Source organism: Anguilla anguilla, chromosome 11 (genome assembly GCF_013347855.1).
Source record: "Anguilla anguilla isolate fAngAng1 chromosome 11, fAngAng1.pri, whole genome shotgun sequence".
Lineage (NCBI taxonomy): Eukaryota > Metazoa > Chordata > Actinopteri > Anguilliformes > Anguillidae > Anguilla > Anguilla anguilla.
The window spans coordinates 40,214,000-40,231,042 of record NC_049211.1 but is presented as its reverse complement, the minus strand read 5'-3'; the positions used below and the strand labels follow the sequence as shown (position 1 = coordinate 40,231,042).

Here is a 17,043-nt window from a genome sequence, read left to right as displayed (position 1 = left end):
CCACATACTCTCAAACTCCACAATCCACATACTCTCAAAATTCACATCCACATACTCTCAAACACCACAATCCACATACTCTTAAACTCCACATACTCTCAAACTCTACAATCCACATACTCTCAAACTCCACATACGTTCGAACTCCACAATCCACATACTCTCAAACTCCACATCCACATACTTTCAAACTCCACATCCACATACTCTCAAACTCCACAATCCACATACTCTCAAACTCCACATACCCTCAAACTCCATATCCACATACTCTCAAATCCACATACCCTCAAACTCCATATACTCTAAAACTCCACAATCCATATACTCTCAAACTTCACAAGCCACATACTCTCAAACTTCACAAGCCACATACTCTCAAACATAACGATCCACATACTCTCAAACTTCACAATCAACATACTCTCAAACTTCACAAACCAAACCACATACTCTCAAACTCCACGAGCCACATATTCTCAAACCTCACAAGCCACATACTCTAAAACTTCACAGTCTACATACTCTAAAACTCCACAAGCCACAGACTCTAAAACTTCACAAACAACCACTACGTTACCTATACCAGAAAGGTGCTGAACAAACAATCAGGTAGCTCAGTCTGGGCACATCAGGGTAACCACCTGGTCCTGCAGCTTCTCCCTTCCCAACATCAGGAGCGTCTACCCCTTCCTCACCCACGAGGGAACACAGTTACTCACCCAGGCCTTCATAATCTGCCGTCTGGACTACGGCAACACCGCGCTGGCCGGCCTACCAGCCCTCTGCCACCGCAGCCGGCCTAGAAAGCCTCTGTCCACCTGATGTGCATCCAGGCCACGTTTCAACACCCTTCACTGAGTCCAGCTGCTGACCTAGTTCCACTCCAGTCACTCACTCACATGCCGAGCTGTGATTGGCTCTGCCCCTCCCAGCCTACAGACAGTGATCACTCTGCACACTCCAACCAGACCTCTCCCCGCTCAGCCTCCTCTCTCCAGCCTGCTGACCCGGCTCTTCCAGCGCCTGTGCAACCCGCTCCTCACACGCCCCTCCTGGGCTGTTTTCTGCCCTGGTCCCCTGATTGGTGGAATGACCTCCCCAATCATTCAGGATGACAGATTCATTTCCTGCTTTCTGCAAATACCTAAAAGACTACACCTCCGTGTTTCTATCAAAAATCAAAAATCCAACCCGCCTTTCCCTTATCTCGCACACAGACCTTGGTGCATGTACCATGATGGTGCTTGATTGATTGTAGACTTACCATATATATACAGAGTGTATACATGCACACACACACACACGCACACGCGCACACGCACACACACACACACACACACACAGAGCCCTCCTAGCTGTGCTGTGGTACAGTCCCATACCAGATTTTACCCAGATAATGTTGCTTTCATTATCTGTTTTGCACAGTCCATTGGGAGGCAGTCATCTATGACACACCAGCCTGGTCCTGGGCTGGGAGGCAGTCATCTATGACACACGAGGCCTGGTCCTGGGCATACAGTGGCCGCCTGCAGCTCTAACCCTAACCATCCTCTTAGGACAGAGCATTCAATATTCCTGGGAAGAGGCCTTATTCTACTGAACACCCTGTACATTCAGTGATCCTGGGAACACACCCAGGTCTTCACAGCTGGTGACGGTGCTGTCATATCAGTGTTAACTGCTCTCCACTGGAGCCGTGGCTGACCTGGGCATTCCTGGGGACTGGGGTATTACAGTGTGTAAGGGGCATTCCTGGGGACTGGGGTATTTACAGTGTGTAAGGGGTATTCCTGGGGACTGGGGTATTTACCGTGTGTAAGGGGTATTCCTGGGGACTGGGGTATTTACAGTGTGTAAGGGGCATCCCTGGGGACTGGGGTATTTACCGTGTGTAAGGGGCATTCCTGGGGAGGGTGCTCCTGTGCACTGGGGTATTACAGTGTGTGAGGGGCATTCCTGGGGAGGGTGCTCCTGTGCACTGGGGTATTACAGTGTGTGAGGGGCATTCCTGGGGAGGGTGCTCCTGTGCACTGGGGTATTACAGTGTGTGAGGGGCATTCCTGGGGAGGGTGCTCCTGTGCACTGGGGTATTACAGTGTGTAAGGGGCATTTCTGGGGAGGGTGCTCCTGTGCACTGGGGTATTACAGTGTGTGAGGGGCATTCCTGGGGAGGGTGCTCCTGTGCACTGGGGTATTACAGTGTGTGAGGTGGGGGGGGGGGGGGGCTAACGGGCTGTTTCTGAGTGTTTTACTGCTCACTCACACACGCAGTATCAATGCAGCCTCTCTCATGTGATGTGTGTGCATTTGAGTGCGTGTCTAAGTGTACATTCATGTGTGCGTGTGTGTTATTAATATTAAACCAGTAATATTTCTGTTTTATCATTTTTTGCTATTTTCTTTTTAACTGGCATTGCAGTATAATATGAGCTATACGTATGGCTCAAAACGCAGCTAATGCTGACATACAAATGGCTATACAGTACTATACGAGCTCTTAAAAAATGCAAGGGAAGATAAGGCAATGTCATGCCAAAGTACAATGTACGAGAGAGTATTTCTGCACTTAAACTGAATTTATTGTGCATCTGTTGTTCCATTAAGAGAACACAAAAATATCTAATTATTTATCTAAATTCACAGCATCTCAGATGGGTATACAGTCAAATCTATAATGGCATCTTCCTCTTAAGAAGTGAAAAACAGATTTGACACTATTCTGGCCACAGAAATGAATGAATGATCACCAGCTCAAGGTGGCACTCAACACTGCCAAAGAGGAGGAAGAACACATGGAAATGACTGCTTTGCAAGCAGGCACGGGACGGTCCGATCGTACCCTCCAGCCTCGCCCCACACACAGAGTGATGGCGGGCGCTCTCGCTCCTGGTGAAATGCAATGAAAAGCAAAGAGCCGCAAATACACGCTGTCAATCTGAGGTGGGGAGACTGACATGTAAGGCAGCCAATCAGCTGCCCTGACGAGAGAGCAGGCGTCTGGGGCCACATGTGCCTGAGCGTGAGGCCCAGCTGAAGCTCCCAGCACCTGATGAGCTGATTGATGAGCTGTTTATTATTCTGCATACCAGAGGCCTCTCTGGAGCACTTATTACATTAAACACTCATTCTAATGAGCACTGCACACTCAGTGCTGCTGTCAAGGGCCCTTATTCCAGTAAACATCCTTAGAAGGGCCCTTATTCCAGTAAACATCCTTAGAAGGGCCCTTATTACATTAAACACTCTGGGTAGGGCCCTTATTCTACTGAACACCATGTACATTCAGTGTTCCTGGGAAGAGGCCTTATTCTACTGAACACCCTGTACATTCAATATTCCTGGGAAAAGGTCTTATTCTACTGAACACTCAGTACATTCAATATTCCTGGGAAGAGGCCTTATTCTACTGAACACCCTGTACATTCAGTGTTCCTGGGAAGAGCTCTTATTCTACTGAACACCCTGTACATTCAGTGATCCTGGGAACACACCCAGGTCTTCACAGCTGGTGACGGTGCTGTCATATCAGTGTTAACTGCTCTCCACTGGAGCCGTGGCTGACCTGGGCATTCCTGGGGACTGGGGTATTTACCATGTGTAAGGGGTATTCCTGGGGACTGGGGTATTTACAGTGTGTAAGGGGTATTCCTGGGGACTGGGGTATTTACAGTGTGTAAGGGGCATCCCTGGGGACTGGGGTATTTACAGTGTGTAAGGGGCATTTCTGGGGAGGGTGCTCTTGTGCACTGGGGTATTACAGTGTGTAAGGGGCATTCCTGGGGAGGGTGCTCCTGTGCACTGGGGTATTACAGTGTGTAAGGGGCATTCCTGGGGAGGGTGCTCCTGTGCACTGGGGTATTACAGTGTGTAAGGGGCATTTCTGGGGAGGGTGCTCCTGTGCACTGGGGTATTACAGTGTGTAAGGGGCATTCCTGGGGAGGGTGCTCCTGTGCACTGGGGTATTACAGTGTGTAAGGGGCATTCCTGGGGAGGGTGCTCCTGTGCACTGGGGTATTACAGTGTGTGAGGGGCATTCCTGGGGAGGGTGCTCCTGTGCACTGGGGTATTACAGTGTGTAAGGGGCATTCCTGGGGAGGGTGCTCCTGTGCACTGGGGTATTACAGTGTGTGAGGGGCATTCCTGGGGAGGGTGCTTCTGTGCACTGGGGTATTACAGTGTGTGAGGGGCATTCCTGGGGAGGGTGCTCCTGTGCACTGGGGTATTACAGTGTGTGAGGGGCATTCCTGGGGAGGGTGCTCCTGTGCACTGGGGTATTACAGTGTGTGAGGTGGGGGGGGGAGGCTAACGAGCTGTTTCTGAGTGTTTTACTGCTCACTCACACACGCAGTATCAATGCAGCCTCTCTCATGTGATGTGTGTGCATTTGAGCGCATGTCCAAGTGTACGTTCATGTGTGCGTGTGTGTTATTAATATTAAAACAGTAATATTTATGTTTTATCATTTTTTGCTATTTTCTTTTTAACTGGCATTGCAGTATAATATGAGCTATACGTACGGCTCAAAACGCAGCTGATGCTGACATACAAATGGCTATACAGTACTATACGAGCTCTTAAAAAATGCAAGGGAAGATAAGGCAATGTCATGCCAAAGTACAATGTACGAGAGAGTATTTCTGCACTTAAACTGAATTTATTGTGCATCTGTTGTTCCATTAAGAGAACACCATTAAGACAAAAATATCTAATTATTTATCTAAATTCACAGCATCTCAGATGGGTATACAGTCAAATCTATTATGGCATCTTCCGCTTAAGAAGTGAAAAACAGATTTGACACTATTTTGGCCACAGAAATGAATGATCACCAGCTCAAGGTGGCACTCAACACTGCCAAAGAGGAGGAAGAACACATGGAAATTACTGCTTTGCAAGCAGGCACGGGACGGTCCGATCGTACCCTCCAGCCTCGCCCCACACACAGAGTGATGGCGGGCGCTCTCGCTCCTAGTGAAATGCAATGAAAAGCAAAGAGCCGTAAATACACGCTGTCAATCTGAGGTGGGGAGACTGGCATGTAAGGCAACCAATCAGCTGCCCTGACGAGAGAGCAGGGGGAGGGGCACAGACCACAGATGGACAAATTACAATGATTTCACGTAGTTTACAGCAGGGGGCGCTGATAGCTAACAGGTCACTAGAGACAAACCCATCTGGAGACCAGAGGGCTACTTTAACCTGCACAGACAGTCCCACAAGAGACCTCCAAAATCCCCTTCGCCAATTTCATCGGTCCTTTCCGCAATACCACACATCTGTACTTAAAATGAAAGCCCAGAATTTTCCACCTACGAAACGCTCTGAGAAGCTTTCCCATCACTGTCCTTCTTCACAAACAGGGCATCCCAGCACAAACCTCCCGGCTCAAGTTGACAGGAAGCTCCCTCCAGTTTGTTAAAAGGGAACTATGACTTCCGAACAGAATTATGCCTCCTGAGCAGATTCAAAAATGAAAGGGCGGCATGTACGCCTGGACATTCAAATCTCTCAGTAACAGTCACACGTCACACAGGACACAGAAGACCCAAAACCCACATTTCTGTGAAACCTATGGAAGCACACACACACACACACACAGACACACACACACACGGCAGGTACACACCCTGTGGTGTTAGATGTGAAGAGCAGACTGCAGTAAACTCTTATTTTTTGTCCTAACGCTGAAAGATGAGGTGCCTACCGCCTGGCTGTTGGAAGCAGTCTTTCCTCAGGTCTTTGTCACGGGAGGCTCAGCGGAACACTGAGGGGGAAGAGAGCGCCGCTGCTGACACAGCATCGGGGGGGGGTCGAAGGTCACAGGGGACCCTCCTTCAGAATCTCACACCGCAGCCCGGCCAACGGGGAGGCGAAGGACCCGCCCAGGCGCACAGTCACGGAGACGCGGGGGTTAAAGGTCGAGCGTAAATGGCTTATTGGCCGAGGTTGTGAAGGTGGAGGTGGGGGAGGATAATCAATATCCTGGACAGAGGTGCCATTAAGCTGTAATCAGGGAAAAACACCCCATTTGGACACATGGAGCATACAGGGAACGGCCGCAATTAATGAGTAACTTTTATTTTACACACAGGGCCCTCACTGCCACAGAGGAGACCACAAAAAGCAGGAAGCAAGAGTTAAATCCTGAAGATTTCAATACTTTTATTGTGCAATCACTGCAATAAATTATATATAAACTGTATTTCCAGTCTTAAACCTTCATATAATGACCCTCAGGCGTGTCAGAGTCCGGGAGGTTTGCAGTGTCTGCTGGTACAACTCCAGTCCTGGAGGGTTGCAGTGTCTGCAGGTTTAACTCCAGTCCTGGAGGGCCGCAGTGCCTGCAGGTTCAGCAGAATGGTCTGGACCACAGCTGTTGGTCACAGTGTTCAGGAAGAAATATCTGAGAAAAGTACATTACTTAACACTGACACAGACATTAAAATGACCGTAACCCTAAACAGGCATTAACCTTTCAGCGGTGAGTTTTGGCGGAAACTGCAGTTGTGACAGCCATATTCTCCTCCATCATACTTACAGAAAGTTCTAGAGTTCAGCCAATGTCTGGTGGATATTAGGGCAGCGTGTATTCAGGGTAGCAACCAACTCCTCAATGGTTGTTATGCACCTACCCAGGGGTCTACTGTATTAGCATATGTTATCATTTGTAGCATATTATTTGGCAGTAAATCACAATCAGACCTGGGTAATCTTAAGAGTAAAGACAATACAATTAAATACTCTGGGCACTGCTGATTGACTACTACATAAATCCAACGTATGTAAGCAGGGTCTGATAACAACACTGTGCAAACAGGAGAACAGCATTATGGGTAAACAGGAGTGACACAGCTCTGGGCTGGGGTCTGAAAACCATCCTAATCTCCTTTGTCACCCCGGCTGCTGTCCAATCGCACACCTGTCAGTCAATTTCCAAGCCCCACCCCCCCTCCATCCAGTAGCCAATCAGCACAGTGCAGAGGCTAAAATAGAGGCACCAAACTACTCGATGATTGGCCGGCGTCTAACTGAAGCCTTCTACACATCAACAAAAACGGTCCCATGGCTAGCCAGGAACAAAGGTTCTTGGACAGTAAATATCATGTGTCCGTGCTGTGGACACAAGTCAAATGCTTCCCTGGTGGCAAAGCAACTTTTAGGATCTAATTTTCACAATCGCGAGTAAACAAAAAACATCCCGTCCACACTTAGCAGATGTGATGTTCATAGCAGTGAACGCATACTGTGGGTTACAGTTCTTTTCAAGCTCAATCTGTAGAAAAGTTGTGAATGAAAATGTGAACCAGCCAAGGGCTCAGGAGCACATATCTTTTCAGCGCAGTATGTAGGCTCTGAAAATGAGCTCTGATTGGTCACATTTGGCCTTTGTATTTGGTGGGGAACGTTAGTGGTGCTGCCTGTGTGCTAAAGCTCCAGTGATAACTCCACACAGAAGCACAAAATGCTTATTCAGCTTCACCCTTCTGCTCTCTGAATGCTTCACTGATTAAAGCCTTCCTGCCAAAAGTCAATCAAGGCCCTTTGTGTGTGACACAGCTTATGACTGGATCTCAGCAGGCCCAGCTTTTTTATTTAAACACACACACACACACACGCATAAACACACACGCATGTACACACACACACACACACACACACACTCATGCACACACACGCATAAACACACATGCATGCACACACGCATGCACACACACACACACAATCCATTTGCACAGCTGTATATTTACTGAAGCAGTTCAGTTTGAGTGCCCTGCTCAAAGGACCAATTACAGCACACCATCTGGGATTTGAACCTGCAGCCTCAGAAATGCAGACCCAGGTTAGACTGCTAAAAACATACACTATGAGAGAGAGAGAGAGAGCGAGAGAGAGAGAGAGAGGGAGAGAGAGAGGTGGAAATGAGAGCCCACACAGTCCATACAATTCATCTCACAATATGGACAACTGCTGGTAATTGATGTCCAGGAAAGACTGCGGGCCCACCATGGCTCACTCACTCGCTGGAAGAGAGAGAGAGAGAGAGAGAGAGAGAGAGAGAGAGAGAAAGAGAAAGAGAAAGAGAGAGAGAGACATGCAGGCAGGCACAGATCTGCACTGCAGTTCTCTGCACAGCGCCCAGGCCTGCGTGGGTGTGATATATTACGCAATCTGACGCGTGTTTCCTGAGCTGGTTCAGGTGACCAACCCGCAGAGGGGTCGGGGGCGACTAACGGCTCCTCCCGCGAAACGCGCCGATGCCGAGGGAGCCGCGGTAACGCGCGGGTTCGACGCGGGTTTGGCGGTACACCCCCCAGGCACGGTCAAACGGGAAAGGGGAGAAGGAAGAGGGGAGCGTGCTCTGGGGTGATTCATTATTCTCGCAGCGCAACCTGCGTCTGAGCTGGTGTCCAACAGGCAGCTGTGGCTCTCGCACAGTGGCCGAGGTCCCAGAATGCGAGGAGAAGACCCAGGAAGTTCAATACACTGCGTGACCAAAAGTATGTGCACACCTGACATCCAAAATCTCATCCAAAATTATGGGCATTGTAATATAGAGTTGGTCCACCCTTTGCTGCTATAACAACCTCCACTCTTCTGGGAAGGCTTTATACTGAATGTTGGAGCATTGCTGCAGGGATTTGCTTCCATTCAGCCTGAAGAGCGTTAGTGAAGAACTTTCTAGAAACAGGAGTACGGATGGTCCTCTGCCGTTGTGGGCGGCTGCATCCGAGCTGTAAGCCCCTGAGTTCTTCAGTTATTTTTAAAACATCAAGTAGTGAGTGACATCACCATTGCCAGGCAAAAGAGCTGAAACAGCCAGGCTCCAAACAACTTCACAATCACAACATGTCACATTCTTCCCTTGCCATTTGGACAAGAAATTACTATACACGCAAGAAATATTACACATATTTTAAAAGAGAGCATTGTTGTTGATACTGTCATTGATCATAACATGGGACGCATACCCAGTGGATATATCAAACGTGTCCTGCATTCTTTAATACCATGAAATCACTTTAGTTCAGGAATTTATTGTGGGAAGGGGGGCGGATGACTGAAATGTCTCTCTAGTGGTATCTCTCACAGCCAGCTAATTTCCTCCCTTATCTCTGAGCCATAATCCAGCAGTAAGTCCTACGTTATGACAGCTCATCTCCAGAGAACAGGACCAGTTTCACAATCAAGGGCTGCTCTGAGCAATATCTGCGACCTTTAGGCTGTTTTTCCCATCTTTGGCATCGCGGCATAAATCGTACATTATTGAAAATCGATTAATTATTTCAATATCAGATACATCCGTAGAGTATGGAACTGCATTAAGTGTGTGTGGCAAGATAGATTTCTGGATTTAATTACAGGAGTTTTTCACAATTACAATTTATTTCAGTCTGCCGGAAACTAAATGTTTTGTTTTTTTCTAGGACATGCTTCAATTATTCATCTAAATGTGCTTGTATGCCATATACGGACTTTAACAAGAGGAAAAAGACGGATACGCATGAATCTTTCAGCAGTGTTCCTGGCTTAATGAATCCACCCAACCAAAGCCGTGCTCTTTCATGTAGCCTGGTCCTAAATCTCTGTTTGTGTCAAAACAGACAGACGTTTAATTCAACACCAATCAACACTCCACAAGACAATTACTCACAAGGCTTCAGAGCATCTTTAGAGGAAACAAGTTATTAAAATATAAGTTAAATAAGTTATTTAAATAAAGGAAATGAACAAATGCATGTATACAGTCAACTATCCACCCCATTCATGTTTTTGCCTTGTTTTTGAAAATCATGAAGCTGTATAGAGCTTTACTTGCTTTGACCCACTGCTATCCATTGCCACTAAAAACACAAAGCCACACATGCTCCCCCACGCACATCACAAAGGCGTGCAGATCAATATGAAGGCCAAGAAAGCTTGAGGAGCCTTTGAGATGGAGTATGGCTCTGGTTATGTGTATGGCAGTGGTAACCAACCCTGTTGCTGGAGATCTACCATCCTGTAGGTTTTCACTCCAACCCTAACTAAGCACTCCTCATTCAACAGCGAAAGGTCTCACTGAGCTGCTAATTAGTAGAATCAGCCATGCCAAATTAGGGTTGAAATTAAAACCTTCAGGACAGTAGATCTCCAGGAACAGGGTTGGTTACCACTAGTGTATGGGAAGCAGAAATGTATCACTGTGGTGGGCGTGGTGGGTAGATAGATCCTGTGGCCCGCAGAAAACGCGTTCACTTGTGTAGGTGATCAGGTGGTGTGGGAAGGTTTGGGAGGCTGCTGGTCGACCCAGCCCCCATCTTAGATGGAAGCCAGAGGTGAAAGGCCTGTGCTTCGATAAGATGAACTGTAATCACACCGCTCAGAGCATCTCTGTGCAACAGTAATCTCCAATCACCCACACTCCTGTACCACACTAACCACTGTACACCACTAATCCCCTCCTGTATTATACTAACCGCTGTACACCACTAATCCCCTCCTGTACTACACTAACCCCTGCACACCACTAAGCCCCTCCCGGTATAAGAGTAACCCCTGCACACCACTAATCCCCTCCTGTACTACACTAACCCCTGCACACCACTAATCCCCTCCTGTACCACACTAACCGCTGTACACCACTAATCCCCTCCTGTACTACACTAACCGCTGTACACCACTAATCCCCTCCTGTATTACACTAACCCCTGCACACCATTAATCCCCTCCTGTATTACACTAACTGCTGTACACCACTAATCCCCTCCTGTACTACACTAACCCCTGCACACCACTTATCCCCTCCTGTATTACACTAACCCCTGCACACCACTAATCCCCTCCTGTACCACACTAACCGCTGTACACCACTAATCCCCTCCTGTACTACACTAACCCCTGTACACCACTAATCCCCTCCAGTACCACACTAACCGCTGTACACCACTAATCCCCTCCTGTACCTTTAATATTCACATATACCTGACAGGCTAGACCAGATTTATCAGTAATACTATGTTAATTTTGTTTGATTTCATATTTATGCTGCTTAAAGTATGTGTGGATTCAGCCACATGTATAAAGAATAAAAGTGAGGAAGGTGATCAAAACCAAAAAACAAGAGGAAGCCCCACTGAAACACATTCACAAATACATTCCCAAACACATCCCCAAACACATTCCCAAGCACATTCCCAAATACATTCCCAAACACATCTCCAAATACATTCCCAAACACATTCCCAAACACATTCCCAAGCACATTCCCAAATACATTCCCAAACACATCCCCAAACATATTTCCAAATACATTCCCAAACACATTCCAAAACACATTCACAAATACATTTCCAAATACATCCCCAAACACATTCCCAAATATATTCCAAAACACATTCCCAAATACATTCCCGAACACATTTGCAAATACATTCCCAAATTCACGAACACATTCACAAACACATTCCAAAGCAAATTCCCAAATACATTCCCAAACACATTCACAAATACATTCCCAAACAAATTCACAAATACATTCCCAAACAAATTCACAAACACATTCCCAAGCAAATTCCCAAATAAATTCACAAACACATTCACAAATAAATTCTCAAATACATTCACAAACATATTCCAAAATACATTAATAAACACATTCACAAACACATTCACTGATGCTGAGTAACTTCTGTGCAGCAGCTTCTTCACTCTGCATCTCTGCTGAATGGATTCTGAGCTTTCCTCTTTTCCCCAGCCTCTTACCCACAGTACTGCACCAGTATGTGCACCCTCCACCCCCTCCCCCCGTCTCTCTACGCAGTGTGCACTGCCTTGCCCCCCCCCCCAGCCCCCCACCCCAACTCACCAGGGCTGGCATTAATCTGCAGGCTGCCCCTCTTCCGGAACGGCGATTTAGCCTGGGGCTTGCCGGAACCCGGGTTTGTGGACATTTTCCTGTCTGCGTTCCTGTGCCATCCACAGGAGCGGGAGAGAAAGGGAGAACAGCTGATGGCTCTGCAGGAGGAGGAGGAGGGGATGTGTAGAGGAGGAGAGGCGCTTCTGATGATGCTGAAGATGCTGGGTCCGGGGGGGCTTTTATTGCGGAAGGGGGAGGGCCGGTTCTGGCCAGCAGGAAATCCTCCGGCAAAGCCCCTGCCCTCCTGGCTCCGCCTTCCCGCTAGCCCCGGATCCAGCAGCGGCGGCGACGTTGGTGAGGAGGGGGAGCGGCGGAACAAAACTCGGCTTTTCCAGATCTTGCTTGGCCCCAGTTGGCTCGGTGGAACCAGAAAACGCATGGTCAGTCGCGCGTGGCCAATCCGGGCGAGCGCGGTCACGGAGGCGACGGGCATGACCGCGTGGTCGGAGGAGTAATGGGAAGATGAGCGAGTTAAAAGCAGCTGGACCCCGGATAGACAAACACCAAACTACGAAAAGAGGGAAGAAGTGAAAGAAAAGTAAAATAAAATGTGAAAACATGGAAGAAAATCCCCCACATGACCACAGCGGACGACTGGAAGGATAACATATAGAAAAAAAAGAATTATCAAAAAAAGAAAAAAAAGAAAACGAAATTATTTTAAGGGAAACGAGAGAGTACTAGGCTGCGCGCACGGAGCGGTTGTTAGAACTGGAATTGTATGTCCCTCGACAGGGAAGGTGGATGGACAAGCGAGACTTGATTTCATTCCCCATGCCTGGCATTCCAGAATTATAAATAACGTGCCATGGCGTGTGAACCTGGGGCAAACGGACCTGCCAGCCGACCTACTTAACCCTCAACAGATGCCAAAAGTCACCCTGACAATTGTCGCTCTCCCTCTGTACCGCTCACACACCTGCCTTTGTGTCATCCCATATCGTGCGTTCTGACGCCGCGACCGGTATGACTAGGTAATTGAAACGAGTATAAAAACTGCAAATCCCTCTGAAACTCCAAATGACACTTTTGCGAAGCCAAAAGCATTAGCGCCCACTAGCCTGCTGCCGAAAAGAAACATAGCGGCATGATTAGGGGGCTGTCCCGAGACGGGATTTGGAGGCACAATGCAAAACAAGCAAACATTCGGGGGTTACGTAATAATTGTATGTGGTCCGGGCTGGCTGCGTTTCTTCCATTACGATCTTTTCTTACACGCTCAGCGGTGCGTACGACCCCCCGACCCCCGAGCAAGTCGCCAAAAATCCGCTGCGAAGTTGGGTTACGTAACCCCAGCGGTGTGCTTACTGTGCGGAGCAGAGCTACTGACCTCAGCCTGTCTGCTTTAAGGGGAGGGGCTGTACCCGTGGAAAAATATGCGTCCCATTATGTTGGGTGAAAGGAGACAGAGCATCAAACCAACAGTGCGTATGAGCGCCAGAACCCGAGGGCTAGGAGGGGGTGATGTTTACAGTTAGACTGTATTTGAGAGAGCTGAGTTACCGCTTTACTTCGTGTTTTCCTAAGTTCATTATACTTTGCGTCGTCTGTTTAAGGCAAGCTGAGTTTATGGAGAACAACATAACTTTCTGAAAAAATTGTTTAAAAAACATCCGACGTGGGAATACCATTTGTTTGCATGAGAACTTTCAATAAAATAAGTGACGCGTTTTTCATAATTATGGCATCCTGGAATGCAGGCTAAAATTAATTTTGCATAACAATCATTCGTTTTAGGTTATTGTAGACAGGGGAAGGTTATTCTAGTGATATTTTTTCTAACCCCAGTACGAGGAAGCACTGTTCATGACAGTGTAACCGCATACTGCTCCCGGATTATTTCAAAACGGCTCAGACGTGGATAGACCAGTTCTGTGGGACATAGTAACGTCATACTACCGTCACAAATATCAAGTACGTGGTCAGCCCCTCCCCATTCCTACAGTGCTTTTTGATTGGACGTTACAGCGCTGTCCAGTGAATAACTATAGGCTTTCAAAGACTGTTTGAATCGGAGTCCCAGTAGCGCCCTGGCCTTGTACACTGACAGAGAAAAGCACAGCAAAGTGCGCCCTCTCGTGCTTATTTATGGACATCACAATGCGCACATTCTGGGGTTCATATGCAGGGATATCTGAATATTACATTCACTTAAAATCATACAAAAGTCGCATGCAGCCCAGATTTCAGGGCAAATTTTCAAAATAAATAAATGAATGAACACTTGTTTTGGACCAAAGACAGATGTATTTCATTTTGAACACCTGGCATTGGTTTCCAGCTGGGGCTGGTTTGTGGGGGTGAAAACACATGTCTCTGTTTCTCTGAATTGCAGGGGAATTTTTAGAAAGCCTTTGAGCCCAAAAGAGCCTTAAAATCTGGAAACAGTGGTGGTCCCTGGACTCTTTCCCTCAGCCTGCATTTCCCCGATCTGTCAACCTCTGTGCATTTACCCCACTGTGCATTTACCCACTGTGGATTTACCCCACTGTGCATTTACCCACTGTGCATTTACCCCACTGTGCATTTACCCACTGTGGATTTACCCCACTGTGCATTTACCCACTGTGGATTTACCCCACTGTGCATTTACCCACTGTGGATTTACTCCTCTGTGCATTTACCCCACTGTGGATTTACCCCACTGTGCATTTACTCCTCTGTGCATTTACCCCACTGTGCATTTACCCCACTGTGGATTTACCCCACTGTGGATGTACTCCTCTGTGGATTTCTAGGCCCAACCCACCACTGTCTTCAATTATATGGAAATCCCCACACATGCATACACACACACACACACACACGCACACACACCCACGCGCACACATACACACACATGCGCGCCTACACACGCATGCACACACACGCGCACACACACACAGACATGCACACACACACACACATACACACACATGCGCGCGCACACACGCACGCATGCACACATGCATACACACACACACGCACACACATGCGCGCGCACACACGCACGCATACACACACATGCGCGCACACACGCACGCATACACACACATACACACACATGCGCGCACACACGCACGCATACACACACATACACACACATGCGCGCACACACGCACGCATACACACACATACACACACATGCGCGCACACACACACAAAAGCATACATATTAAAGAGACATGGAGAGACTGAGAGAAAACTTTGTTACATATTAAAGAGAAATGAAGAGATAGTGAGAAAACTTTGTTGGCTCATGTATGCTGACACTTTAGTTTTAGTACTCCCATTAAAATTTTAGATTGAACAGCCATCAAAGAGCATATGCCATTTTGAGTGTACAAGATATGAAAAATAAAACAAAATTGTAATAAAAACACAGGAAAAATGCACCGCAAAAAGAAAGCAAAATAGAGACAGAGAGAAAGAAAGAAAGACAAAAAAGGACCATGATTTTTAGCGTTGCATTTACATCACATGATTCATGTACATTGCACAAGACTTCAACACCCTCACCAACTGGCTGCAAGCGCAGCTACTGTACAACTGCAGATCTGCAGTAGGCGCCCTCTAGTGTGCGCACGATGGCACTGCATGCCAGTGCCACCAGAAATACTGTAGGCTCAAGTGTGTCCTTAAAATCAGCAACCAGTTCAGACTCATGAAAGCAGGAGAGTTTGCTGTGCAGCAGCAAAAAGGAGCAAATCCTGCAGTTCTTCAGGATCAAGAATGGGCTGCCCCAGCATAGGCAGTGTCATTTTTTGGGCCACACAGTAGCACCCTCCGACCCATCCAGGGAGGAAGTTGTCACTCACTGGGACCCATGCAGGCCCTCTTGGGGTGTATTTCAGGTCTAGCAGTTAATCTCCTCAGCAGATAAATGGCGCAGGACCGATTCCAGTGTTAAACGGGCCAAGAGGGAGACCAGAGAAGCTGTAAATGAGATTGGCACCGATACAAAAAACAAGATGGCCCAGGAGAGCTCGCTGGGTTCCTCTTGGAAATATGTAAGTGTTTTATTCCCCTGTGAGCCTGCCACTCGCAATTAGACCCATCTGCCCGAGAGAGAGAGAGGCCTGTCCTTAACTCTTTAAAGTGTGAGGTCACAAACATGTGATTAGAATGTTCTTAACAGAACATTCTAATACTGATGTAACAATCGCTACTAGTAATCAAAAGCAATGGAGTTGTAGAACACTGACTTTGAATAAATAAATAAAAAATGCATTCCAAAAAACCTACTCTTCAAACGGTTGGAGTATCTGTGCTGGGGTGAGTTTGGGCAGTGCCAGACAGAGCTGGCACTGCTTCAGCTGAAAGGACAAAATGCAGAATCCATTTTAACCGCGGAAAACAGGACAGGCTGCAGTGCGTTTCCTCAGCACGTCCAGTGCAGTCCAGAAGTATTTGGACAGAGACACAATTTCTGCTGTTTCAGCACTGTACTCCAGTACGCTGAACTTGATACAAAACAATGAATTTGAGGTGAATATGAAGCTCAGACTGTCAACTTCACCTTTAATTTGAGTGTATTTACCTCCATATTGGGTCATCAGGGTAGGAACTGCAGCCCTTTTATATATAGTCCCCCCACTTTAGGGGAGCAAAAGTAATTGGGCAATTGTCCAATAATTGCATCATTAGTTCATGCACAAAAAAAGCTAACAAAAAGTTTCGAGTTGATTTTAGGAGTGGAGTTTGCATTTTGTTGTGGAATTATTTGCAGTTGAGTTGCTGTTGTCTCACAACAGGAGGACCAAATCAATGCCAGTCAAGCAGGCCATTATGAGGCTGAAGTAAATGAATCAGAGACATAGTCAAAACATTGGGTGTGTCAAAAACAACAGTTTGGATCATTGTTACGACGCAAGAATACACTGGTGAGCTGAGAAAATAACCTGGTAGACCATGGAAGTTCACTGTAGTGGATGACTGAAGAATACTTTCAGTTGTGAAGAAAAACCCCTTTTCAATCATCAAATAGATCAAGCACACCCTCCGGGATGTGGACAGATGTTTCAAAGGCTACCACAAAGAGAAGAGTGGGCATTCCAAAGTGCAAAACAACGGGAGAAGGTGTTTAAAAACATGTTTTCGATGACCCTAAATTAATCGAGACCAACTGGACCAAAGGTCAGCAGCCCCAATGAGAACCCCAGGAC

At 47.2% G+C, this 17,043-nt stretch overlaps 1 protein-coding gene across 3 annotated transcripts in view; it reads right to left on the bottom strand.

Annotated features, from left to right (window-relative positions):
• Window positions 1-12,443, bottom strand: part of ampd2b (adenosine monophosphate deaminase 2b) — a 52,465-nt gene extending 40,022 nt beyond the window's left edge. For all 3 annotated transcript variants that reach the window (XM_035380692.1, XM_035380694.1, XM_035380693.1), the window contains exon 1: window positions 11,849-12,443. In XM_035380692.1, the coding sequence (XP_035236583.1) occupies window positions 11,849-12,332 (484 nt within the window). In that variant the 5' untranslated portion in view covers window positions 12,333-12,443. The remainder of the gene's footprint in view (window positions 1-11,848) is intronic.
• Between the last annotated feature and the right edge of the window lie 4,600 nt (window positions 12,444-17,043).